Here is a 27,255-nt window from a genome sequence, read left to right on the forward strand (position 1 = left end):
ATTCATCAGGTTTAGATCAGGGGATTGTGGTGCATAAATCCATTTTTTTTAAATAGTTTACTACGTAATATGTGTCCCTTAATGTATTTAAAGTGGCAGTATATTATTTAGTTTCTAAACTAAAAGCAGAACATTAAGCCTGATATATATTTATTCTAAAAACTGGGGTTTCGGATCGCTTTTTGCGGGAATTCTTCTGGCCACGTCATGCGTCTTTACGTACTTGCGTCACATGACACCCTCTAAAAGAGGATCCGGCTCAGTTTTACTAAACGTGAGTGGCTGGTGGAACAGTGGAGACTTCAGAAGGGGAAACTTAAAGCTCAGTAGCTCATTCACTCATAGTAAAAACAAAGAAACAAAGGAGTGACGTTTCTGACTTGAGCGCTCTCTCTCTTTCTCTCTCTGACTGAACATAACCTGGAATATGATTTATCCACTCTGAAAGGAGACCGCATCACACCCATCCAGTTTAAAATGATTTATTATTAGTCTACAATGTAAAAAATAAATTGAAGAAAGAAATAAAGAGAAGAAACATTGAATGAGAGGAAGTGGTGTACAAACTTTTGACTGGTACTGTATGTGACACTGTGACTATAATAGTGTAGTAGCTCTTTTTTTTTTTTTTCAACAAATGAACCCCATAAAGCAGAACTTATGGAGGGAAGCCTCGCATATTTCGTCCACAAACAGATCTCAGTTCAGTGCTAAAAGATTGTGGAGCAGCAATTATTTGTGTTGACAAAGGAGTAAATCATTGCATAAATCTACAAATGAGGGAGGCGCTGTGCGTCACGGAGCTTTTAATCTGCACTCGCTTACTGAGGGAGGGAGGGATGTAGGGAGGGAGCGGTGGAGCGAGGCCCATATCTCATAGGCAAACGTCCTAGAGTAAAATCAGCCGAGTTAGAGCCAGAACAGATAAGGCAGCAGTCCAGGGAAACAAGCCATTTCTTAAAAAGAGGAAGCACAAACAAGGACGAGTGCTGGTCCTTTTCTCCTGCTCTGTGTTGGCGCGAGAGCCGGGATTAGAGGATGGAGAGAGTGCCGGGCATATGGGCGACTCGCTGGAGCAGCGTTTCGGGTCGAAGAACGTGTGTTCCCTGTCCCATTTTAATCTAAACAATCGCTCCGTCATGCCACCGCCGCCTGCAAATCCCGCCCAAGCAAATAGCAAACTTAAATCCACTTAATTTAGCCCCTAATCTCCCTCGCCCTCCTCCTGTTTCTCCCATATTTGGGGATGAGGATTTGCAGATTATAAGAGAAATTCAACAGCAAACTGTAGCTTGTTTTCTAAGCTCGAGTTCAAGCGTGGAAATCGCTTCCACACTTCAAATTAAAGCGCTGTCGTGACTAGCACAACACTGATGACCAATCATTTGATGCATCAAGGAAGGCAGTGTGATTTAATCGTAATGTGTTTCTGGGAAATCGTCTCAACAAGGCACCAGTTGTGCTGTTAACATAGAACAAGAAGAACAAAATGGTCTTCACTCATCAGTTTATTCTTGTAAACTGTATTTAAAGGCATAATTTTAAGGGAAAGATTGTCCACTTATAATGTTCTTGCACCAGGAACATGATTCATTATTACACAATCATTCTGCACCTTTTCTGAGCCCTGAACATGAGTAAACATACAGTCTGGCTTGTAAATGATCATAAGAAATGGGACTAGTAATACTGTGTCCCATGACTTTTTATATGTACCATTGAAGCTATAGAACTTTGCACTGACCAAGGGAATATGTGTGTGTGGTCTACATTCAGTGTATTTATGATTTCTTCCGGAATTGCTGGTCAGTTCACTCAAATCACAATTACCACCCGAAGCACTGTCGTTGGTGGTATATTAGCCTTCTATAATGTATTCCAGGTACGCACTTGACTCTGTAAATTAAAAAAAAAAAAAATTCCTGCAAATCTTTGGAAATTGAATGTTCCATCTTTCTGGCACCCACTATCTGACCTCACTTTATCTCCGATCATTCAAGTTGCCTTGCCATTAATACACTGGCCAGTGTTCAACCTTAAAAAGTGTACGTTTTTGACATGAGTACAAAACAAAAATCAAACATGGTGGTGGTAGTTTGATGTTCTGGGGCTGTTTTGCTCCTGCAGGAACAGGATAGTAAGAGGATTGGTTATCTGTCAGTTTCTGATCTAATGCTCCAGCACAGTTGGGTTATGCAGCATGACAATGATCTAAAGAATGCTAAAAAAATACCTGAATTAAGTTCATTTTGGAGCATCAAAATTGCAGTTTGAATGTTAATTAATTAAACAGTTGTGCTTAAGGCCTTGCAGTGTATTAGATTTAAAGGAATTTAGAAAAGAAAATCGACAGTAGTGTAAAAGACTCATCAGAAGTTATCTTAGACTTCTGAATCAAATGTTAGTTTGTTTTTTACGGTTTGGCTGGTTTAACAGGGATTCACTTATGGTTTTTAACATGGCAGATTGAATGAAGCTGCATTGTGTCTTCACTCATGAGAAACACAAAAACTCAGTGCTGTCCATTTTTTGATTGTTTGTTTTATTTTATTCCTTTAAATTCTTTTCCTCTGAGAGCAGACACTGGCATGCGTTCCACTCCAGAGACGTGTGTTTGGCACAGCGGTCTCTCTGCACACCTGGCCTGGCTGTCTGAGCAGCTTGCGGTGGACCTGGGCCTCCAGCAGGCCTTCACTGGTCTCTGCGGGCGGCTGCCATGTCTCCTGGCATCGGGCCTCCAGAGGGAAGATTAGCCCTGGGCCAGGTACAGCCACATTGACTCAGCCTTGCTGCAGCCAGCCCTGGGAACCATTCCCAGGTGAGGCCATTAGAGGCCAGACTGGACTCCTGCAGGACTTGGAGAGTAAACAGAAGTTTGGTGTTGGTTTGGATGAATGGCTGTCTGAAGTGAGATGCGTCAGGTGACAAATTTAATGTAGATATTTGTAGTCAGTGATGCTGCAATTTACAGCATTTTACAGCAATTCTGAGTCTGATACTGCTTTTTCTGAATTGTGTTAAGCTGAATTGGTAAAATTTGGTAAACATGAAAAAAAGTTCAGCAATAAAAAAGTAATTTGCTTTCATTTCTTATATATCCTGAAACCCTGTGTCCTCATATGGGGACATTATATGTCATATTATATTACAAGTAATTACATGACATCATTACACTCTGATAACTGATATTTAAAACATGATAGCGGGAATCCCATTCAAAAGTTTCTACAGCCAGTCCAGACAGAAACATGTGCCAGGTTAAAATTCTTATCACATTTTATGTTTGAAACTAGTTTATTTACTTATTTTGTTTTTTGACTAAGGATAATTAAAAATATTAAAATAAGTGAATGTCTTCGTATGTGGACATTGTTCTTTGGAAAAATTACAAGTTCAGTTTTTATACTTGCACACCAAACAAAAGTCTGGGTCACAGGAGGATATTATACATAGGTAACAAATGTGTTTTTAAGGGATGTCAAGGTAAATCATTAACACACACAATTAATGTGTTATTATTATTTTAACACATATAATTGCATCACCAAGTTTGACCCCAACTTCCTCCAGAATCCGCCCCGCCCCTGCCCAATGCGCTGATTTTCTTGGTCTGGTTCTTAATGCACTCTAAAGCAGTTTGCTTGTGGTGAGAAAGTGATCCGGTTTTGATCCGACCCAGCGATCGAATATACTTCTTTTTACATGAGAAAAACTGCTGATTAGGCGCAGTTTAATCTAATACATTAGACAGATAATAAACTGCTATAAACAAACACTGTCTCTGCTGCTCTTCCATGCAGTGTTCAGTGCTCGCAGCCGCGTGACTGTTTACTATGCGGATAATCTGTTTCAGTGTTCTGTGTTAAGGCAGATTTACACTGCACAGATATATGCACTGGAACAAATAATCGTCTCACTATATTTACTCTATTCTTGCTATATTCTTGCTCCTACACCAGACAGCTCTGACCAATCAGAGGAGACAATGTGCTTGTGTGGTTTATTTGTCCGCATTTTGGTGAGTTTAGGTTTATGCCTGTGTGAAACCAAACCAAACGCACTCATCAACTGATCTGGACCATAGAAACCAACTACAGGTGTAAAAACACTCTTCATACACAGCAAATGAGGTTCTAATTCAGAAATCCTGAGAAAAAAGTTTCCTCTGTCCAATTTATCATGCATTCTTTATTCCAGTGCCCCACATTGGCTTTTTCCCCCTTTAAACATACAAGTACCTACTAGTATTTTAATTGACACCACTAAAATAAATATGATTGCATTTTGAATTTATTTCATTCATTCTTTTATTTACATTTAAATATCCACTATAAAAAACTTGTGTCTTAAGAAGAACAAGTGCGATTAATCGCAGTTAATCACAGAATATTGTTGTGATTAATCTGATTACATTTTAATCGATTGACACCGCTAGTTTTAAAAGTCATGTCCAGTGCACGCAAAAAGATGCCAAACTGGCTTTTTGAGGGGGTATCTCTTGCATTGAATGTGGATGGAGTGATTTCTGCTAAATTTACTTGTTTGTTGGTATGGACAGTTCTAGCCAGATGCTGCCGGGGATGATCATTACCACCCTCTCTGACATATTTCTGTTATGTTAAGAAATGTTAAATGCCTGCATAAACATAATCTTCCAACCATCTAAAATCCACTAACAGGCCTCGCTTAAATCAATGTTCAAAATCACTCACAAGTGAGACAACATCTCACAACTTATACAGGTGTGGGCAGGTGTTCCCAAGCCATGCCAGTATATTTATTCAAGTATAACACTCACCAATATCTCAGATTTAATCTGTGCATGATCAAAACAATGAAAAACTACAGCACCTGATTGCTCATTGTTTTCCACGAGTGCCAGTGGTCTAAACAGAATTCGTCAGTTTGTGTTATTTGTCTATAGAGGTGTTGCTGAGGGAGGTTCTTTGATTTACTGTTTTGAAAGTTGCTCAGGGGCTGTTGTATAATTATGGATGTGACTAGTCGATACGCGCTACAACACAGAAAAAGGCGCAATAGGCATATTTGTGTTTAATTTTAGTGTTGTTCTTTGCAGCATTGACGCGCTATTGAATTGCAGCACTGTAATTTGCACGAGCAAGCTGTGATTGATCGCCGTCTTCTGGCCTGTTAACCTGATCATTGATGGATTAATGTAATGAAATTCATTATTGCCAGTGTAAATAGCTGCGCAGACCAATCAACACTGAGGAGCTGTAGCAGACTGTAGTGTTTCCAGTGTCCCTGTCTGAATCATGGGGTGTCTGTAGATCATAAAATAGTCTATATATATTTCTCTATCTACAATAAAAAAAGTCCCTAATTTGTCTTAAATTGTTTAAAAGTGCCACAGGCATTAAATACAATTCTGTTTTTTTTTTGTGTGTGTTATATATTGCAATTTCTAAATTTAATATGCGATCTAGCTGACAGTCTATACTAAGCAAATTCTTAGGTACATTTATTACCTGATTTTACTTCATTTAGATGATTCTGTACCCATAGAGAAGTGTACATTTTGTAATGACCCCTGTTTTCAGTGTACAAATTGTTGAATTTTTTGTTATCACGCACAAGCTTGATCATGTGCTTAATGTCTGTAAGCATAATATGGTCTTAATTTGTCTCTGACTGGTATTAAGAACTCTTTAAAAGTCTTAAAACTAATTTCCCCATCTTGTAATTATTCCTTGTAATTAGTCACTCATTTAAGTTTATACTCTATTTTTCTTATTCCTTCTGTCTACACCCAAAAAATAGATAATGGGAGTAGAAAAAAATGTTATAACCTATTGGTGTATAATATGTGAACTTTTTGTTTGTGAAGTCTGTAAACTTAATATTAGTGGTGTTTTTGATATTGTAAGAATTGTCTTAATTTGACCCAGATAAGATGAGATTTTAACAATATATAATTAATATTGTTTTTATTTTAAAATTTAAAAATATGACTGAAAATATTTTTGTCTGAAATAACATGCAAAACTGAAGGGGAATGTTTCAATATTTTGTAAGTGGTCATCTTGAATGTCAGTAATAAATGTCAATCAGATTTTTCTCTGATTATGAATTATTGCTGGTGCTAGTCTTCACACTCCTTGTGTTGTGGCATCACTAGTGATGGGGTAAAAGGGTGGGTCAATCAGCCTAGCTAAATTGGATAGAAAAAAATGGGAGAAAATTTGAAATAAATCTTTAAAAAAAATAACTATTTGCATAATCCTTCCAGTGAGGGTTGTGTGTTCAACTAGCAGTCCCCCTAGCAATTCAATACAGACTTGGCAACCTATGACAGAATCTCTATGGTTTATAGTTTTGCATACCTGTGCGTAAGTCTCCCAAGATACATTTAACACCTGACAAGAAATATTCTGCTGTTTAATTTCTTGCAAGACACATTTAACACTCAACAGTCTCGTCACACCACTAAATAAAACTCTTCTGAATTTACCCATTGCTGCTGATACCATGTATTCAGCCACTTGTTTAACCCTCCTATTATATTCATTTGTCAGGAACAGCAATGGCGTTCCATGGTCATTTTGAACCGGTGCATGTATAATTATACAAAAGATGTCTGAAACTCAAAAAACCCTTACAAGCAGTGTAAATATTTTACTAACTCCATTGCTAATTATTGTTTCAATATTTATTGCCATGGTGTTTCTTACCTCTAACCGGTGATGCTTCAATTAGTATAATTCACTTGTTTTCATAAAAAATACATGTTTAAACTTTTTTAATGTTTAAGACCAACATATGAAACAATAGTTTTATATAACGTTAAAACATAACATTGCAATTTAGTTTTAGTTTAGTTTCTGCAGGGTTTTTTTGCAAATATGTAACATGAACTATTTTCATATTATATATTGATTACACTAATTAAGGCAAGCAGAAGAAGTTTCATAGTGAAAAAAATACTTTTAACTATTTTCCCTAGAACTTCAAACTTAAAAACGGGTCAAAAACTGGTCAAAGTGTACGTTTTGCACTTCATATCCAGAGTATGCCAATTTAAACCCATGTTTTTCCATCATATATCCGTCATGTCAGGAAGAGAAGTCTGCATGCCTGATTACCAGCAGAAATTAGCTGGGAGTGTACCAGCCGTGGGGGGGCTGACATCGCTGAAGTGGCGGCGCCAACACAGCTAATCTTCACTGTTGCTGTTTCAGCCACTTACTTTCTCAGTTGCAGCGAAATAATCTCCTCCATTTTCCTGCTGCTACTCTTCCACACTCATGAATGTGGATATTTGATGGCAGATGGACATATCCTGTAGCTACTTTCTCTCAGCCTGCTGATAAATCTCAGCACACCCAGAGGAACAGTTCAGTGAAACCTGCCAGTTAGCATTACATCCCACTCGCTTTCATTAGCTGCTAGCCACATTAGCACGTTCTGGCTGGGGTGGTCTATTAAATCTCAGTGAGAGGTTTACTGGCATCTGCATTATGTTTCGTGTTTTTGTTTTTTTGTGCGTCATATAAAGAAATGCTATGATATAATTTGGTGTTTCTATGTAAATGTTCTATGTAAATAAAAAATATATTTAACATAGAAAATGTGGCTAACCTATATTCAACAGAGACAAACGTGGCTACCTTTAAATTTGATTAAAATCTCGTTAGTCATAGATTGCTTTTATTTCCTAAATGGCAATTTTAGTGAGGGGAAAAAAAATCTTAATTCAATGTAAGTCGTTTTAGAACATTTCTATTGGTCCATTCATCATGACATTATCAAGATTCACATTGTTACTGAACAGCTTAAACATAATACAAAAACAACAATATACAGCACATATATGTACTCTTGTACTTAATTACATCACTATCTTGTCTTCACTACTTTTTTAGACACCTCTTGTCTCCAAAATGTTAATTTTAGAGGAGAAGTCTTATAATAGAAATGTAATGAAGTTTTCACTGTTTGTCATACAGTTTTAACAGAATACAGACAAAGCGAAATTGGAGAATTTTTTTTTTACATGAAAAAACATAATAAGTAGTTTTACATTGATTATTTGCACATGTATATAGCATTCTAATATTTATATATTCAATTATATTTATCTTACATCTACAGTGTAATACCATATGTCCATATGTCCAATACCATATATAGTGTAGGTTATTGTGTATATTGTTTAAGTTAATTGTATATTTTCTTTTTTTTATTTTACTTATTCTACTCTATGTGGTAATTACTGTTCTCTGCATACTGTGGGAACTTGCAAGTTTTTTTTTTTTTTAACTCACTTATACACCTATGCTCTATGACGTGAAAATAATTCTGATTTAATTTAATTTAATGAAAAGATTATATTATTAAATTAGTATTATTATGTACAACAACCCAAAAAAATGGATAATAAGAGGAGAAACAATGTTATGCTTCATAATGTTATGCTTTATCTGGGTATATGCAGGGTTCGTATGGTCATCAAAAACCTGTAAAAGTCATGGAATTTAAAAATTGCAGTTTACAGGCATAAGTTTTGGAAAAATAAAAATACCCAAAGTTTTGGAAAAGTCATGGAAATTTAGTTTACAAATCTTTGTTTCTCAGTTTATCGACTGAGAAAATTTATTTTGAGCTAACAAACTACGTCAACTGAGAGTTAATTCAGTAATTTAGCTCTACACAATGGAGCTCTCAGGATCTGACTTACATTTTAATATTAAAGATTGTGTGTCAAATTCATTTTAGACCTACTATAATCAATTTCGATTATAGTTTTAGTTGATTTTTTTTGTTTTACTGTCCATGCCTGCACTTATGTTTTAAAAATTGTATGGTCATGAAAATTTGCCTTGACGGCATGGAAAAGTAATGGAAAAAAATAATGGAAATTTATTGGTTAAAAAGTGTATGAATCTTGTATATGCGACGACAGTATTATCTCATATTGTAACACCTGGCTTGTGTTTTGTGTTTTTTTTTTCCTGTCAGGATGTGGAGATCCGTACGAACGCAACCCTGTACCTCCCTCAGATCAGTGAGCTGTTGAACAGAGTGCCCCGGCAGATGCTGCTGCTGCTGAAGACTAACGACCTGCTGCGGGGTATCGAGACCGTCCTGCAGACCCGCGCCAGCTCCAGCTCCTTCCTCAACATGTCCCGCTGCTGCGCTCGCGCCATCGCCAGGTAACACACACACCTTACACATCGCCTCACACACACACACACACACACACACACACAAACACACGCACACACCTTATTATCAAACCATAGACAAAAATGCTACACATACAGAACCAGACAAAAGTTTGGACACACCTTAAATTCACTAGTTTTTCATTATTTTAAAATGTTCTGCTTTGTATATTAATACTATAGTCATCCAAACTATAAAGAAAAACAAATGGAATTATTTAGTAAACAGAAAAGTGTGTTAAACAAACCAGAATATGTTATGTTATATTTTAGATTATTCTTAGATAACAGCTTTGCACATCTTGGCTGGATTTTCTCAGTCAGCTTTATGAGGTAGAATCACCTGGAATTCAGGCTTTCAGTTAACAGCTGTGCTGAACTCATCAAGAGTTAATTACTTGAATTTCTTGTCTTTTAATGTGTTTGAGATCATCAGTTGTAAAGTAGTGAAGAGGTAGAGTTACAGGTATACAGTGAAAAGCTCTATTTGAGTAATGTTCTAATCCAGGTTATGGCAAGAAAAAGATACTTTAAGAAATGAAGGTTAATCAATCCGAAACATTTCAATAACTTTGAAAGTGTCCTCAAATATAGTCGCAAAGACCATCAACAATGTAATGATGAAACTGGCTCTCATCTGGACCTCCCCTGGTAAGGAAGAGCAAGAGTTTCCTCTGTTGTACAGAATAAGTTCGTCAGAGTTACCAGCCTCAGAAGCCTCAAGTTAACAGCTCCCCAGATAAGAGACGCTAAATACTTTACAGAGTATTATGGTTTGTTTAACACTTTTAAGTTACTACATGATTCCTTATGTGTTCCTTCATATTCTAGATCAGTGGTTCCCAACCTATGGGTCGCGACCCAACCTATGGGTCGCCAAAGATCCACGATGGGTCGCGAGGCCCTCTTGATTTTAAGGGGTTTAATTTTAATACTATATATAGTCTAGGGTAAGCAAAATTCGCCGCGCTGCGCTGCGCTGCGCTGCGCTCTCTCTGTCTCTCTCTCTCTCTCTGGCGCGCGCGCGGGCGCTCTCTCCGGCAGCGCGGAGCTGAATTCAGCACGAGGCTGAATATAATAGTATAATAATATAAGAATATAAAACTCAGTTTAGTTAAATAAATGAAAATGAGTGAGGGCCTGTAAAGTTAATCAATTATTGTCCAATATTTGGACAGGTTGAGGTTTTGGTGAGCTGTTTTACTGATTTGAAACTGAAACTGATATTATTCTTTTTTTTTTTTTTTTTTTTTTTATATAAATTATTTTTTATTCATTTTAAATAGTTGTATTATTTTATTGATCTAATAATTTTTTTCTTCATAAGATAAAAATTCCTTATGTTTTATGTATCAATTTTTCCTTTTTTACGTGTTTATTTTATTCATCTATAGTAAATGTCAGTTTTTATTTGTCATTTCTAACCCCCCCCCCCCCCCCCCCCCAACCCAATTATACACTTACATCTTTTACATTTGGGGGGGGGGGGTTATGTTGGGTCACCAAAGCTTACAATGGTAAAAATATGGGTCTCTGAAGAAAAAGGTTGGGAACCACTGTTCTAGATCACTTTACTATTCATTTATAATGTAGAAAAAAAATAATATGGAATGCAAAGGGACATCCAAACTTTCGACTGGTACTGTATACAGAAGCCACATTACACACACACACACACAAAAAACTCATTCAATATAGCGAACATGTTATTCACCAGGCCATTAGTTCAGCATAACTGTAAACTTGTTTTAGACAAGTTTACAGATATTCACAAGCACATGTGAATGTGTGTGTGGGATTGTGTGTGTGTGATGGTGTGTGTGTGTGTGGTTGTGTGTGTATGTGATTGTGTGTGGTCTAAAAAGTTGTGTTATTAGTGTTAGGTATTATTACTGTGTGGGAAGTAATTCCTGTAGCCTCTTAAACTCATTAAGATAATGCAGGATGTTCTTCATACACACACACACACACACACATACACACACACACATACACACACGACATGCTTTACACTGATTTCTCACGACATTTTTTCACTCTAAGACAGCAACGCCATCTCAAACTCATCACTATTGCATTTATCTGATTTAGCCTGGCATGTTTTCTTTAATTCCTCAGTCATGTTAGCACATTTTACATTTAGCCCTGGAGACATTTATTGCAGTATTTATTATTAATAACTTTAAAGATGGTTAAATGTATTTGTTACAGATAATATTACTCAAATAACCATTTTAACCACTAATACAGCTTTATTACAAGTTATTGTAACTACACTGTAGTAACTACACAGATTTTAAGGTGAAAATCACCTAAAATGACAGAAAAGCATGACAGTAAAAAACTGTAAACTCTAAAAAAAAAAGGAGGCTTAATGTATTTTTGTAGCAGTTAAATACGGATATTTCATATACATACAGATTTTACACTTTTTTCTGGAAAAAATACATTATTTTTATGTTTAATAGGCAATAGTCCCAATCAGAATATTCTGTAATATGTGTCTTACATCCAACAAAGGAATTTGTTCATACTGTTAAATGTACTGTTAGTTTTGTAAACTTTTTTTTACAGTCAAGGAAACAAAGCAGTTTTTCAAAATAAAATGTATAGTTGCAAAAAAAAAAAAAAACACCAGAAACATACTTTATTCTATAGTTTATACTTTGAAATTGTATATTTTCCAGTGAAATTCTGGCAACCACTGCTAGTATTTTAATGTACTTTTTATTTATATTTTTTTTCTTTTATAGTGCATATTCATGTGATTATCATATGATTATTAAATGTATTAATATTTACAGCTGTTGCAACTATTATTACTATGATAAATATTCTAATTAATGCATATTTTAGCTGTTATAAGTATCCTAACTTTTATTTACATTTTTACCATTATAGCTACAGCAAATGTTTTTATTTATAACAAATACAATTATTTCTTTCACAAGTATTACAGCTAATACTATGCTATTGTTACACTATTATTAATTGATCTATTGCAGTGCTTTTAACTGTAGTTATTGTAAGACCTCTATTTGCTATGGTGATTTTACTACTATTACATATTTTATAACATAAATTATTCTGCATAACTACATAGGTAATGGTTGCTATTAATATTTATTAGCAGCTGTTAACAACTTTATGACAGCTAAAATATCTGTAATTTTGGTCAGTATATCTAATTTAATTCAATGACAAGTATTATTATTTTGTCACCTATATTTACCATATTAACCATTATTATTATAATATTTATAAAGGGGTAAGATCAGTTTTAGGAGGAGCACTTTTTTTAAATAAAGTTTAGATTAATTTTGTGCTGGTTTCTGCTGTGTGACTCTAAGGTGTAAATGTGTGTAGTGTGTGTGAGGGAGATCAGAGTTGATCTGGGTGTGTGTAGAGCAGTGTGTGTAGTGGTGTGTGGAGTAGAGGCCAGCTCCCAGGTGTCACCACGGCTCATCTCATCTTCATGGTCGCACACCAGTGTCCCACAGGCTCCATCACCCTCAGCACCGGACGGGTGGGTGAACAGAGCCCTCTCTCTCTCTCTCTGTCCTGCACACAGAGCAGCTCCTGCTGTACGGGAGTGAATTATGCATGTGCTGAAATTAGAGATGGCATGACACCATGTTTTCATTTCCAGTACCGATACTGAAACTCAGAGTCAGCTGATGCTGTACTGATCTGATTAATGTTGTGGAGTAAACTGTGTGATACTGGATGCAATGCATACAGAAACTAAAAGTGCAGAATGGTTGGGCAGCTCAGATAGTCCCAGGCAGTTGCTAGAATGTTGCTATGTGGTTACTGCGGTGTAGCTGGAGAGTTTCTGTGATGTTGCTGTGTTATTTAAGGTGTTTAGTATGTTGATACTATGTGGTTGCTATCTTTTTCTTATAGTATCCCAGGCGCTACAGTGCAGCAGTGGTTGCTAGGATGTTGCTTGGTGGTTGCTATGGTGTTGCTATATTACCCCAGGTCATTGTTAATGTGCCTAGGTGGTTGCACCTGCCCCATATAGTTATGACTAAGAATCAGAGAGAACTTTCTCACATGCTTTGCTGTGACACATTTTGGTACGCTAGAATTGTTATTTGTATAATAAATTATATATATATATATATTTTTGTACCTGGTTTTGTACGAAAGCACCAGAAAAAAAATATGCGTCGATACACTTTGCCAAAACCAAACATGGTACTGAAAGAAAAAAAAAAAAAACATATTTTAGCGTGATTGTATGCATCATTAACACCGTCATTGTTCAGTTTACATGATTTAGCTTTTTTACTAATTTAGCCAAACACAAAAAAAAAAAAATTTAACCGTTTTTTGACCAAATATTTGTTTTGCCAAATATATTGTGATTTAGGTAGCCTGTAACACTTGTAGCCTCACACGATATTTAAACCTTTTAGCTCCATATCCAGAGATAATTAATGTCTACAGTTGACCTATCCAGGCCAGTGGTCCCCAAATCCTCCATCGTGGAGAGTTGTAGGATAACTCAACTTCTTTTTTAAACTATGTTCAGGGTACTATTGTACCTTTAAAAACATACTACTCTGTGTTTAGACACATGACACCCAATCCAGTCAACAAAAAATGTGAGATATGAGATAAAACTAGCCCAAGTATGCATTGAGTGGTCCAGCGTTCTAAAGCACTGCTCCTATGATCAGGGGTTCGCTGGTTCGAATCCTGTTCATGCAGCTTGCCATCAGCTGCCGGAGCCCAGAGAGCGCACAATTGGCCTTGCTCTCTCTCTGGGTGGGAACATGAAGCTCTTTCCCCTCATCACTCCTTAAGTGATGTCAATTAGCACAGAACTGAGTCCCTGCACTTTTCTCCGAGTGCGCTGTGATGCTACTCAGCAATGCTGCATCAGCAGCAGTTCGAAAAGGGGCGTCGTCTGACTTCACATGTATTGAAGGAGGCATGTGCTAGTCTTTACCCTCCTTGTGTTGTGGCATCACTAGTGATAGGGGGATATACAGCTCAGTAGCAGCTGAATGAGTGAGACACTTGGCCTATCTAAATTGGGAGAAAATTTTGAAAAATTTAAATAAGTCTTAAAATAAATGTTCCAGTTTCAGACAGTGGCTGTAGTGTTGCTATATGGTTGCTATGGTATTCCAGGTGGTTTCTGTGGGGTTGTAATGAAATTCCAGTTCATTGCTATGATGTTGCTAAAGTTTTTGCTGCTCAAAAACCAAATCCAAATGAGCAACTCCAAATGAAAATGTTGTGTTCATTATTCAACAAATGGTTCATAATCATAACCACGGCAATATTCAGTAGATATTCAATTAATTGTGATATTGATCTGAAGTCATATTACCCATAAACCCTTGGACTTCAACCAAATCCCCTCTGCCTATATTATCAGGTGTTTGCTAAGTCTAGGCTGCCACCCTTGTGTCTAATAGAGTAAGTGAATAGCGTGATTACACTGCGCTGTTCTCTGCAGTCAGCAGTGATCGTATTGATTTACTCATGTCATTTTAATGAAGAACTCTGTGATTGTGTGAGAAAATCATTGAGATTTGCAGGGGGGCGGATGATTACTGTAAGGGAGGGAGGATGGGGTGGGGCCTGTGTCTTGTCATAAAGGGTGCCGGAGCGCCGCAGAAAGAAGGAGGCAGCCAGACATGAAACTCAATGTCATCCGCCTCAGCACCTCTTTATTAAAACCAAATATCAGCAGAGTACAGAATGCAGATCTAAAATCCATTACCAGTCCCTGAACAGAGAGAGAGAGAGAGAGAGAGAGAGAGAGAGAGAGAGAGAGAGAGAGAGAGATGCGCTTGAACATGGCAGCATTGTCACACTGGTTTAGTTTGATGTGTGCAGTTTTGCAGTATCATTATGTCATGAGTTACTCACAGCATTTACCATTATAAGCTCACTTTTGACCTTTGCACTGCACTTCTCTTGTGAAAAGGAAATACTGAATGTATCCAGACTATGAAGGAACACATAAAGAATCATGTAGTAACTTAAGTGTTAAACAAGTCTTTCACAATTTGTGAGACTGGTAACTCTAATAAACTTATCCTGTGCAACCTTTCCTGTAGCGGTCCTGATGAGAGCCAGTTTCATCATTATAACCTTTTTGATGGTCTTTGTGACTGCAAACTATTTAGTTGAGTAGTTCTTGCCATAACATGGATTCCAACAAATCCAAATTGCTCAAATAGAGCTATTCACTGTATACCTGTACGCTTCACAATTTTACAACTGATGCTCTCAAACTAACATTAAGAGACACGAAAATCAAGTAATTAACTCTCGATGTAAGGGCTGGCTCCAGGGCTAGGTGCCCTCCGACCACCAGAGGGGGGCAACGGGCAGCCTCAGGTAGCAATCAGGCCTAATCAGGAACACCTGTGGGTTGGTTTTAAAAGAGTGAGGAACACAGACCAGCAGTTGCTGTGTCTTTGTGTGTGTGTGAGAGTGTGTGTGAGTGGCCAAGTGGCTACTATTCCTTATACTTTCGAGCTCTCGAGTCCCTGAGACATAATTTCTTTCTTTCCCTCCTTTTCCCTTCCTCTCAACAAAGAGAGAGAAAAAGAAATAGTAATAAATAAATAAATAAATAAATAATTTATCTGTAAAAGGCTGTGCCTTCCTTTTCTCCTTTATTTTCCCCTATCTCAGTTTTTCAGTTTTCCTTTTGTTGGAGGAGCCGTTTTGTTTGTAACTATTTTTCCCTACCCCTGGGAAAGCCAGCATCCTTTGTTCTCTTTTTCCCGCCAAAACCCCCACATTGGGTGCAGGTTGTTATTTGGTTTTCTACCTCCTTTTTGGACCCACCGCCTCTAAAACAATCCCTACCATTTCTCACTGCTTTGGCTAGAAGAGTGGTAGAGCACTCTTCTACCAATTAAACTTTGGTTTATTTTTTATTTCCAACTTAAACTGCTCTCAGTCTTGTCTACACTGCCCTTGGGTCCTATTAACTGCCTTTACTAGGTAGCTCACCCAGTAAGGTGGTTGTGTTGTGATCAAATAACCTAAGTTTGATTCCCTTTCCGGGTGAGCCCTTACACTCGATGAGTTCAACACTGCTAAACAAATGCCACGGTGTGCAAAGCTGTTATCTAAGCAAGTTAAGAGGTGCTACTTCCAAGAATCTAACTAACAGTGGAACCAAATGAATATGAATATAAACGTATCTGTAAATATTAAAAATAGAACATTTTATAAGCAACTGGTACATTTGCTGTGTTTCACAAACCGTACAAGTGTCTTTGAATTAGCTGCATTAAGAATTGGTCTCTCAATCCACGTTCAAGGAGAATAATTATTTTTGCTAGTCCCGCTGCCGCCATTCAGATATAATGGCATTAGTCTTCATTGTGCTGTTAAATACTATTTCCAGGCCTGACTGTACTGTACTAATGACTAATCTTGTTTCTGTGTTCACAGCTCTGTAGGTGTGCCTCTGCTTTTGAAACTGTTAAACGACGTAAAATAATCTGTGTGTGCTCGCTTTTCAGCTCATATGGTGCTGTTGGCACATTTTACATTGCTGTATCATTAATTAACTCTATTTATAAAGGGCCTGAATCTTTCATTCTCCTCACATTTCCCTCTGTCAAAGTTAAATTAGCACAGATTTTCACTGACATGCTGAAAGTTTCTTTGCGGCAGGTAAAAGTATCATGTCCCATGACTTTTGCCATGTGCCATACTATGCATGCAGGGCCACCTCTGTTGTCTTTGGATTCAGTATCTGCTCTAGGCAGTCCTATTCTATTGGCAGTACTTTTCTACAGAGTTCTATTATACTATAACCACATAGATATAAACCTGGTACTGTCCCATTTATCTGGCACTCACTATCAGACCTCACTCCAACTCCAATAATTTACATAGCCTTGCCATGAGCACAGTGAACAGTGTTGAACCTTAATCACAAGATAACACCTCACAAGTTATATAGGTACAGGAATTCCCAAGCCTTTCCCAGAGGTAACAATTCATGATCACTTTATTTGCTTCTAAGTACTCTGACTCTGACAGGAAAAATAACAAGTCACTTTAAAGTCACTTTTTTATTTTAATTTTTCTCCCCAATTTACGCAGCCAATTACCCAACTCACTCATTAGGACTCCCCCCCCCCCCCCCCCCCCCAGGAAGTTGAAGACTAGCACATGCCTCCTCCGACACATGTGAAGTCAGACTCCGCCTGTTTTTGAACTGCTGAGTAGCATCACAGCGCACTCGGAGGAAAGCGCAGCAACGTGGTTCTGATACATCAGCTCACAGATGCAGCCTTTTCTGATTAACATCACCTTTTGGCGTGATTAGGGGAGAGAGCACCATCTGCGCACCCAGAGAGAGAGCAAGGCCAATTGTGCTTTCTCAGGGCTCCGTCAGCTGATGTCAAGCTGTATGAACAAAGATTCGAACCAGCGATCTTCTGATCATATTGGCGGCACCTTAGTCCGCTAGACCACTCAGAGCCTCATTAAAAGTAACTTTAATGCAGACAACACAAGAAATTGTTCTTCCTCATTGTAGCATTTTAAGCGTAAGTATGAGGTAACAAGCAGTCGTTTGGTCAGTGCTAGTTGTAAACGGAAGAGATGTAAAAGTAAATCAAATCCAATTTTCTGACCATTACTAATGTGTATTTGTTTAATATGACCTATATCTGACATTTGGCTAAACGATCTACGCTGTGTAACTGACATGCATTCACTACAGAGCAGTGCTTAACATTAAGTTTCAGTTTAATCCACACCAGCATCCCAGGAGCTCTGAAGGAGTTCAGTCTGACAGCTTGGTTTATCACCAAGAAGGCGTTTGAGCGCACTGCAAAAACTGCATGCTGTTATAAAGTGAATGCTATTCAAGCTGTGGTTGTGAGAGAAGTCTTCTAATATTATTGGAACAGAGACATCAGTCCAAATATATTTTACAGCTCTGTTACCTCATTTTTCTGCCACTGAAGCCCTGACTCACTGCTACTGTCCATCTGTGTCACATATGTTGTAAAAGATTGGATTTCTTTCAAAATGTTGAAAGAAGAATGACAAGTCACTGTATTTCCTTTAAAGATAGCAGAGAAATTAGTTTTCTGCATTTTGACAGCTATGATTTAGTGGATAGTGCTTAATGTGACAAATTGTGTTTAATTGTAGATGAATAATAATAAGAGTAAGGTCCAAGGCAAAGCAGGTTTATTTATACAGCACCTTTCATACACAATGGTCATTCAAAGTGCTTTGCAAATTAGAAAATACAAAAAGAGGTCAAATTAAATCATAAAGATGTAAGAGAATAACAATAAAATGGAAATTAATTAAAATAAATAATTAAAAAAGAATAAAGCATGAATAACACATGATTTAAATAAATGAAATAAAATAAAAATAAGAATAAATTATGAATAAAACATGAATAAATGAAAAATGATTAAAACAATATATTTAAAAGAAGAAAATTAACTAAATTAATTAGAATATAAGTTCTGTTACACTTTTATTTAAGATGGTGATGTAACAGATACAGCTTTACTAAGTAAAACCTTGAACCTTGCAAAGTCTGAATAGGTGTTTTGTTAAATATTTAAAAATGAATGGCAGATGAGTATAAATACAAAGTAGGTGTAACATTTATAGACACTGCAGGAGTTTAAAAATACCCAAGTCATTATCAACATTGCAGAGACACTGGCATGGAGTAATGTGTTAGTTTGTGTTGTGCTGATACAAGTGGATCAGACAGAGCAGTGCTGCTGGAGGTTTTAAACACTGTGTCTCACACTTAACATCAGGCCTTCACAGATATATGCGTCATTAATAAGCACACACGGCATCGGTAAAAAAAAAATCAATATTGATACATCAGGTATCATATATCTGCATGACATATGAACAAATCTCCTATTCCCCAACTCTCTTGGGAATCAGAGTGAAGAACAAAATTTGTCAGAAGCGCAAAAAATGGTCTCAGAATCATGTAGTGTGTGCTAGACTTTAGTCAACTCATTTGCACTTGAACTTTACCTGCTCCTTTCACTGATCTCAGCAGAGAGAGTGAGAGAGTGAGCATTTCATGCCCTGAGGCAAAGCAGTTAAGTGCACACTCCCCACTGTGTCCACATCAAATATTCTTATATATATTCTCAAAAAAAAAAGGGATTAAACTGCACCTTTCAAGCTCTATCACATCTCTTGTCACTGGGTTAGTATCTTCAAGGGTACCTGTTCAGTACATTTAATTAGGGGATGTAATTGCACCATTTTCTGCTGCAGTTCTTTTTTGTTATAGTTACTTATTTATTTTTTATTGACAGCACAAGGTTTATTTATTACATCTAATAAAAGTTAATATGTGAAAGTCTATGAATATGTACATTTCCCTGGGAAAAGGAGATGATCTGTTTTCTTATGAAAGTTAGCTTCAAAAAGGTTTATAAGTGATTAAATCAAACACATACACTTAAAGCTGATTACTTAAAGCTGAATACTTCAACTTCTGCTCTAGTAGTTCTATTTTAGGATGCTTTCACACCTACCATGTTTGGTCGGGGCTTACAACTGGTGTGAAAGTGGCTGTGAACCTCGGTTTTGGACAAGAGTTTAATCCAACCAAAACTGTAACAGTAGATAATGTTTTTACTGTACCAGTAGATTAACCCTTATTTATAAGTAAAAATAAAAGGAAGCTCAGATTCTGACAAAAAGCTAGAATTTTTCACAACACTTGGCAAAGCAGCTCACCAAACTCATAAAAGCACGAACCTTGGTGCGGATTTTCAGGTTTATTGGCAGCAATGCTTTAAAAGTAACTAGACAAGCTGTGTGTGCACATTCGAGCATACAAACTTACAGTACTTTAAAGTAGTGTATATATTAGAATGTGGCATGTCTAGAATTATTTGGACATAATGGTCAAACCAGGTGTAGGTGCTTATTCTGTCACCTGTAACATAAAGAACTATATTTTAGCGATATATAGTGCACCGGTCAATTGCGGATCATGCAGCTGGATTTAGTGCATGCCGGTGTGTCCTTGGTATCTTAAGGCCACAAAATTATGCCTTATGTGGCTTGAAACATGCAAAAGTCTTGTACTAATTCTCTTAATTAATTGGTTTTTGGTCGTCACGTGAAATAAACCAATCAGTGTATCAGTTGTCATTCCCTTTAAGAGCCAGGTGAGCTTTGACTTTGGCGCGTTCGTATCTTAACAGCGCGGCACCATTGTGCGTCTCAGCAGAGGATACTGACCTGCACGTTCACGCTGTAAAGATACACCAGCAGCTCATTTAAGAAAACAGCAATGTTATTTTATTCTTTATTCTGTTTATTGTTGGGTTAAAAAGTCGGGGGTACATGCGTTGCGTGCACATAGCTCACCTATAGGAATGGACTCTGAGGATTGACTGTTGTCTAGGTTAATTTCAGTCAGTGGAGCACCTGTTTTCCGCCACCAAAATATATAGCAACATGCCAGAAATTTACCTGAACACGCCTCACTTCCATCAGTATAGATTTATTCCTAAACTCTGGCGCTATTTTAACAGTGTGGACGCAAGGCGTGAAAATAGCCCGTTGACGGGGTGTGAGATAGCAAAGAGCAGGCTGAATGATAGGGCTCTAAATGGTCCATGTCTGGCATTAGTTAATTAAGCATTGTGGCAAAAGGTTCATCAGGTTCATCTGCTAAAAAAAGGTCCTGTTCTGTATTCTGAATTGATATTCAACAGGTATTTGAAAATAGGCTGAAAATAGAGCATCAAAAGGGTCAACCCAGCTGTAGGTGCTTCTTCTGTGACCCCAACAACAAATGGCTGTGTGTGATGGACAGACAGACGTAAGGGAGGACGGATATTATCAAGCCAGGTCTGCTGAGTGTAATGAGGCGTCTGAGTCCACAAGAGGACAGTGGGCTTCCTCTCGAGCTGTCACTCTGAGCCCCCGGCTCTGAGGCTCGGACAGGCAGACAGGCTTCTCCCAGCATGCTCTTAATAATTCATCAACCCCTCATGAGCCGCTACTGCATGCACCATGTCTGCGCATGAAATATTAAACACGCTTCATTCAAGGGACGGCGGCAAAGTTATGCAATCCCGCTCAGGGGTTGCCGGTAACCTAATCCACGGCCGTGCGTGATGAATATGCAGCGTGTAAGTGTGTATGAATATGTGATATGATAAAGCGGAGGGGCAGGGAGTCGTGTTTTGGTGAGGTGTGTGTCGGCGTGTGTCGGTGTGTAGCTCCGGCCTCGGCTGCCGGCCTGCCGGTGTCGTGTCAGTGTGATCGTATTGAAGTTGGGAGGAATGATCCGGGCAGTCTGACACTTCAAACCTGTCATTGCTGGAATCCTGAGGTTGTGTTTCCACACTTGTTTGCCATAAAAATAAGAACACTTGCATTAACGTTTGCCGTTTTTTGGCGTTTTTGTCTTTTCTTCGTGTCTCTTTTTGTTGGGTTTTGTTCATTTGTTGTTGGAGTGTGTGTAAATGTGTGTGACATGATGAATGTGATGGTGTTTGCTGGTTGTCAGTTCAAAGCTTTTAGGTAGGGAGAGTGTGTATGAGAGTGTGTGTATGAGTATGTGTGTGTGTGATGCATTCTGGAGAGTCATTGTTTTCCCCTGGGGGCGTTTCAGTTCCCTCTCTCTCTCTCTCTCTCTCTCTCTCTCTCTCTCTATCTATCTCTCTATCTCTCACTTTCTTTCTGGTTCTGTCCATCCCTCCCTCTCTCTCTCTATCTCTGACTGTGCTGAGAAGACACTGTTAATATTGTATGACCCAGTGTCCCCTGTCTGATTTGCTTCACTTAAGAGCATGAGGCCCGAGTCAACACGGTCTGAATCATTTACAGTCAACTTACTTAATCTGCTGTAATCTCTCCCCCGCTCTCCTTCCTCTTCCGCCTCTTCATCCTCTACCTCCTCTCAGCCCGTCCCACTAGAAGATAATAACAGAATACCTCATCAGAGCAGTTTATCACACACTCCTGACCTCCACAAGATCACACAACCATTACGAGAACTGTGGACTTTGAGGGAGGTCAAAGTCCTTAATTTCTCTCTCTCTTTCTCTGTACAGTGGATTAGACACAGTAGTGCTGCTGGAGTGTTTAAACACTCACTGTTCACTCACTGTCCACTCAATTAGACACTCCTATTGTACATAGATGCTGCATTTTGTAGAATCAGGAACTTATCTAATGCACAGCTTGTGTTGTTCATTCTCTAATCTTTCATCAGTGCCCACAGGACGCTACTGGTGGACTTTTCTCAGTCCAGCAGCATCCACAGTCCTCAGGTGTTTAAAAACTCCAGAAGCAATGCTGTGTCTTATGCCCTCGTCCTCGAGCACAACACACAATGTCACTGCAGTGCTTTGGTGATCCTGTGAGATCCTGACCCTTGAAAATCAACCATTGAAATCCGTGTGTGGAGTCACTGTGGTCAGCGTGAAGATGAACAGTTTGTTGGAACAATTATATCACTACAAAAAGATAATGGGTGCAGAAACAAGGAGGTGGTCATGATGTTATTTATGTTTAAACAGTGTATATACTATTCATATGGTGCCAAATCACTTTTCACAATGCAGACTCAATTTTCAAGTCTTCATTACAGGCATATAATACATTTTTGCAAGCAGTGGTCTGACTTTTTTTTTTTTTCTGAATGCACATCAATGGTTATTCACATACTGCTGCCATCTCAAGAGCTTGCCCTGAAGAAACAAATGCTGTGCCATGGCCTTCAGCATCCCCAGACCTGTCACTGATTGAAAATGTGTATTAACACTCCAGTACTACTGCACAATCTGCAGAAACTGTGTTACACCCTACTTCTGAATGTTTATATTTCTGCTGATAACATTTATCTTTCTTCTGAATAGGATTGCAATTTAAAACTTTTTTTTTTAAATACAACTATTTTTGCAACAATCTTTTGTGTGTGTACATTAGAGATTAGAAGTGTCAAATAAGTAAGTAAAAATATTTAGTTACCTTTTCACACAATTATCTGAACTTTCTACTCCTTACATTTTAAAAATATTCTCATTACTCCTATTTCATTTCAGCTTGTTTTAATTCCGGCTTCTCATCGTTCAATAAAACCCCAATCCAGATAAATCTCTCCATCCAGATAGAGTGAATCTGATTGTGATTGGATGTAGAGAAGTATAAACATATACCATTCCAAATCCCTATTAGTTTATACTGTGATCCATCACACCTGCACATGTCACGCCCCCCCCCCCCCCCACTCCAGCAAGAATGTGTTATTGGAAAGGGAGGGTAGTGCAATATAGGACTCTATGGTTCAGCCTAAGGTTTTTTTCTTAATTACATTTTTCCCCATGTTACATTAATATTACTTTTATACTTTAAGTAATTTTAAAACCAGTACTTTTACACTAAAAGAGTAAAAAACTTGGGTTGATGCTTCAACTTATACAGAAGTATTTTAAACCCCAGTATTTATACTTCTACCTACAGAGTAATGAATGTAAATACTTTTGACATCTCTGTTCATGATCAATATTTATCAATAAATGTCCATCTCTCTGTTTCACAGGTATAAAAGAAGCAAGACCAATTCGAGGACCCGGCAGCTGCAGATATCGTTATCAGAGACTGTTACTCTGTGGCAGATCAGCCTGTATGAACTCATGCTGTGGATCCGGAGCTCAGTGTTAGCCAGCTGGATCTACTCCCTGCTCAGCTATTTGCCCTACACACACTGACCGACCCAGACAAGAGCCAGTCCACTGCCTGCCTCTCAAACATACAGACTTACATCACTACTAGCTTGGCTAAAGATGAATGGAGAGGTAATGCTGCTGGAGAAGTGTTGTCCTAGCAGGTGATCTGAGGTCAGCTTCACAGTGGCTGCTGTATGTCAGAGGGTCAGCAATCAGTAGGTCAGTGAGTTTTTAATGTTAACAATTATGTAATATAAGCCACAAGATGAAATGCAGGAGACTTAATGCTGAAGAAAACATAGTATATGTACACTCATTGACAAAAAACGTAATGCACCTAGAAGAAGATATGTTATATGTAATAAAACGTTATGTGTGTTAACCTATTAACATGCCTTGACCTATATACTGGCTACAGGTGTAGGTGATACAAAAGCCTTTTTCTCTGCAGTAAAATAACTTATTTACACTCTAAAAAAATGTGACGGCTTTCACATCTCCTACAGAACACTTAAAGAAGCTGCCTGTTTCTTCTCTACTTTACTTAATAATTGCAAATCAGTAGCAGGAATCAATCCAAATTCTGCAGGTTTGAAAACAGACATTAAAAACTAGACAAACAAAATGAAACGAAAGGTTCGGAGGCCATACACTGGTTGATTTGTATTTAGGATTTGTATTGATTTCAAAATAAAGTTCAGGAAAGAGCCAATTTTATGATTTTATTCAATATATTTTGACAGTCTTAATATATACTTGACTAATTTTCTATACTTTCTATTACAATTACAATTTTGATTTCCAGTAACGTTCCTTATTAAATATGAAAGATTTTTATGTAATGCTTGAATGGAAATCCTGTAATGTCAGGTAGAAAATTAACAAAAGTAATGAGTAATGATAATATATAAGAGGAAAATTATATGTTTATTCAGAAAAAGGTAGAATAGAAAGGAGGCACTAATGCACCGTTTAGTGCTTTTGGTCTGGACACATTTGGTCATGGAGATATACATGTTTTGTATGGCATCCTGCAGCACATTAACCTACAGGTGTTGTTACAGCTGGGCCTGTAAATCGTGCTCTATATTCATACGTTGTGAAAGCTGGCCTCTGCTTCCCTCTACTTCCATAAATACTTAATTGTTAAAAAATCTGGCAACCAGGTAGGCCAATCTGCTGCAATCTAGCAGAGACATTCCTGGAAATGCATCCTTGCTGTCTGTGGGTGAGCATTATCCTGCTGAAAAATACCAGTTGTAAGCCATGTCAGTGACCCTTCTATGACTACTAGGGGTCACTGACTGTTGTTTGCTAGGAATGGCTCCCCAGATCATTACAGCAGATTGAGGAAGTGTGTCGATCCAAAACAAAGCCAGTATTGATGCGCTTAAAACAATGCCTCCATACTCAAACTTGAAAATTGCTGGATTCCAAATATAATCTCAATTAATTACTAAAGACTATAAAGTCCTTTGCAGTCCTTTTCAGCAATGTAGCATTTTTTTGTAAATGAGTGTACATTTACAAAAACAAGACAGAGCATCTTCTACTATAGCATGTTTACTTTTATAGCAGTGTTCAAGACGCACAAGATTTCTGGTACTGTATGTGTATTTCTGTGCATTATTTTAGGAGTGTCAAGTGGTGTTAATATCATTTTTAGACTCTGTGTAATCCCTGAGATATTTTCAGCTAATCGTGGGTTGTGTAGGTGTGGACATACACTTGTGGCAGGATCTGTGGGGGAACCCTTCTATTCACATTCCTTCATTCTTCTGCTCTTTTCTCTCCACTGCACAGCCTTTTACAGATCACGGCACATCTATTTAAACCCACAGTGGAGTCCTACAGTCCTAAAAATAACGGTTTTAAAAAGCATTCTTAGAGATGATGCAACAAAAGAACAACTTTGGATTCTCTAAGGATCACATTTTTCGTGGATGGCTCTTTATTTATAAGTTGTTATCCTAAATGAGATGAAAAATGTAAAAGTTTTTCCAAATTCTAGAAAAGTTCTTAATTGATAAAAACCTTTCACAATACACTGACATACCAAATGTAATAAAACAGGAACTAATATTGTGTCCCATGACTTTTGCCATGTCTCATGTTGGCATGGACAGTTCTAGCCAGAAACCACCATTCACGATTATTGCCACATACTGTGCTGTCCACTGTGGATCTTAATGATGTATTCTCCATAAACACACAAGACACTGTGGGTTGAGGAATATTAAATGCCCAAACAAATTCAGACAATATGCCTTGCTCCTCATATTCAGTTTCACTTATAAGATAACACCTCACAACTTGTACAAGTGTGGGCATTCCCAAGCTGTCACTGGAGGTAACACTTCATGACCAGTTTATATACTGCTGTCCCGAGACTTTTGGCATGTCAGTGTGTATTTGGATATAATATTAGGCTATATTAAGGTGGGCTGTAACAACACATATACAAAAACCTATAAAACTACCCAGAGACCATGCCTGCCTTGGTGTTGAGATAATCATTGTTTTATTGACATGTTAATTGACAGTTCAGTGTAGGATCCAGACATTAAAAGGTGTTCCATATATGCCATCACTTTAAATAAGTGTTTTAAGGTATGTAGACCTTTGGGAGAGATTACTATGTACTTTTTTTTTATTTATAGTAATAATCATTGTTGAGTTTTGGTTTTATTCATCTCCCTGATTCAGTTGGGAATAAGTTATTTTTTCTTTATTATGCGTTTTATAGGAATGGGAATAAATGGGAATAAATAAATAAACAAAAAATCTTATAACAACAACAAAACGCTCTTCCGGATTCAGACTGTGTTTCTTTTTGCTATTCTGATGACCACAATGACTACACATCGATGCCAAGAGCCACAGGTCAGGATCAGTCATCCCACTTTATTGCTGGCCGTAGCTCTGACCCCGGGGGCAGGTTTGAATCCATTAACCTCACGCTGGGCTTTTGTGGTCCTGATGAGCATCATCAGGTAAGATCATCCCAGCAGGTATTCATGGTGTGGGAATTGCCCTGTTGTTCAGTCCGGCCCAGAGGCAGCGGCAGGCAGTTGGGGAGTCCACCAAAGCCGTAAATCCTCCAGAGCCGGGAGCACCGAGCTCGCTCCTGGCACCCGGACCTTCTGAGATGGACGCAGTTATCTGTCTGCTCAACAGGTCCACCACCAAATGGCTTTCCGTACAGGCAGAGCGCCGCGCTGAGCTGCCGAGCTGAAATGAAATTGCTGAATCCCAGCTTCACGCCCCATAACAATGTGCCATTTACTGCTTCCCCAGTTAATCCTGTCAGGAGCAAATCTCAGCTCGTGCATTTCCAGGAATCTCTGAGACTGGTAATTAATATTTTTGTATGG

At 37.9% G+C, this 27,255-nt stretch overlaps 1 protein-coding gene across 1 annotated transcript in view; it reads left to right on the top strand.

Annotated features, from left to right (window-relative positions):
* The window catches only part of adck1 (aarF domain containing kinase 1), a 248,162-nt gene extending 221,593 nt beyond the window's left edge, over positions 1 to 26,569 (top strand). Inside the window, exons 10-11 of the mRNA XM_049463856.1 lie at positions 8,980 to 9,173; positions 23,755 to 26,569. Coding sequence (XP_049319813.1) covers positions 8,980 to 9,173; positions 23,755 to 23,923 — 363 coding nt within the window. The 3' untranslated portion in view covers positions 23,924 to 26,569. The remainder of the gene's footprint in view (positions 1 to 8,979; positions 9,174 to 23,754) is intronic.
* Positions 26,570 to 27,255: the final 686 nt, after the last annotated feature.

The sequence above is a fragment of the Astyanax mexicanus genome, chromosome 14 (assembly GCF_023375975.1).
Source record: "Astyanax mexicanus isolate ESR-SI-001 chromosome 14, AstMex3_surface, whole genome shotgun sequence".
In the NCBI taxonomy this organism is placed as follows: domain Eukaryota; kingdom Metazoa; phylum Chordata; class Actinopteri; order Characiformes; family Acestrorhamphidae; genus Astyanax; species Astyanax mexicanus.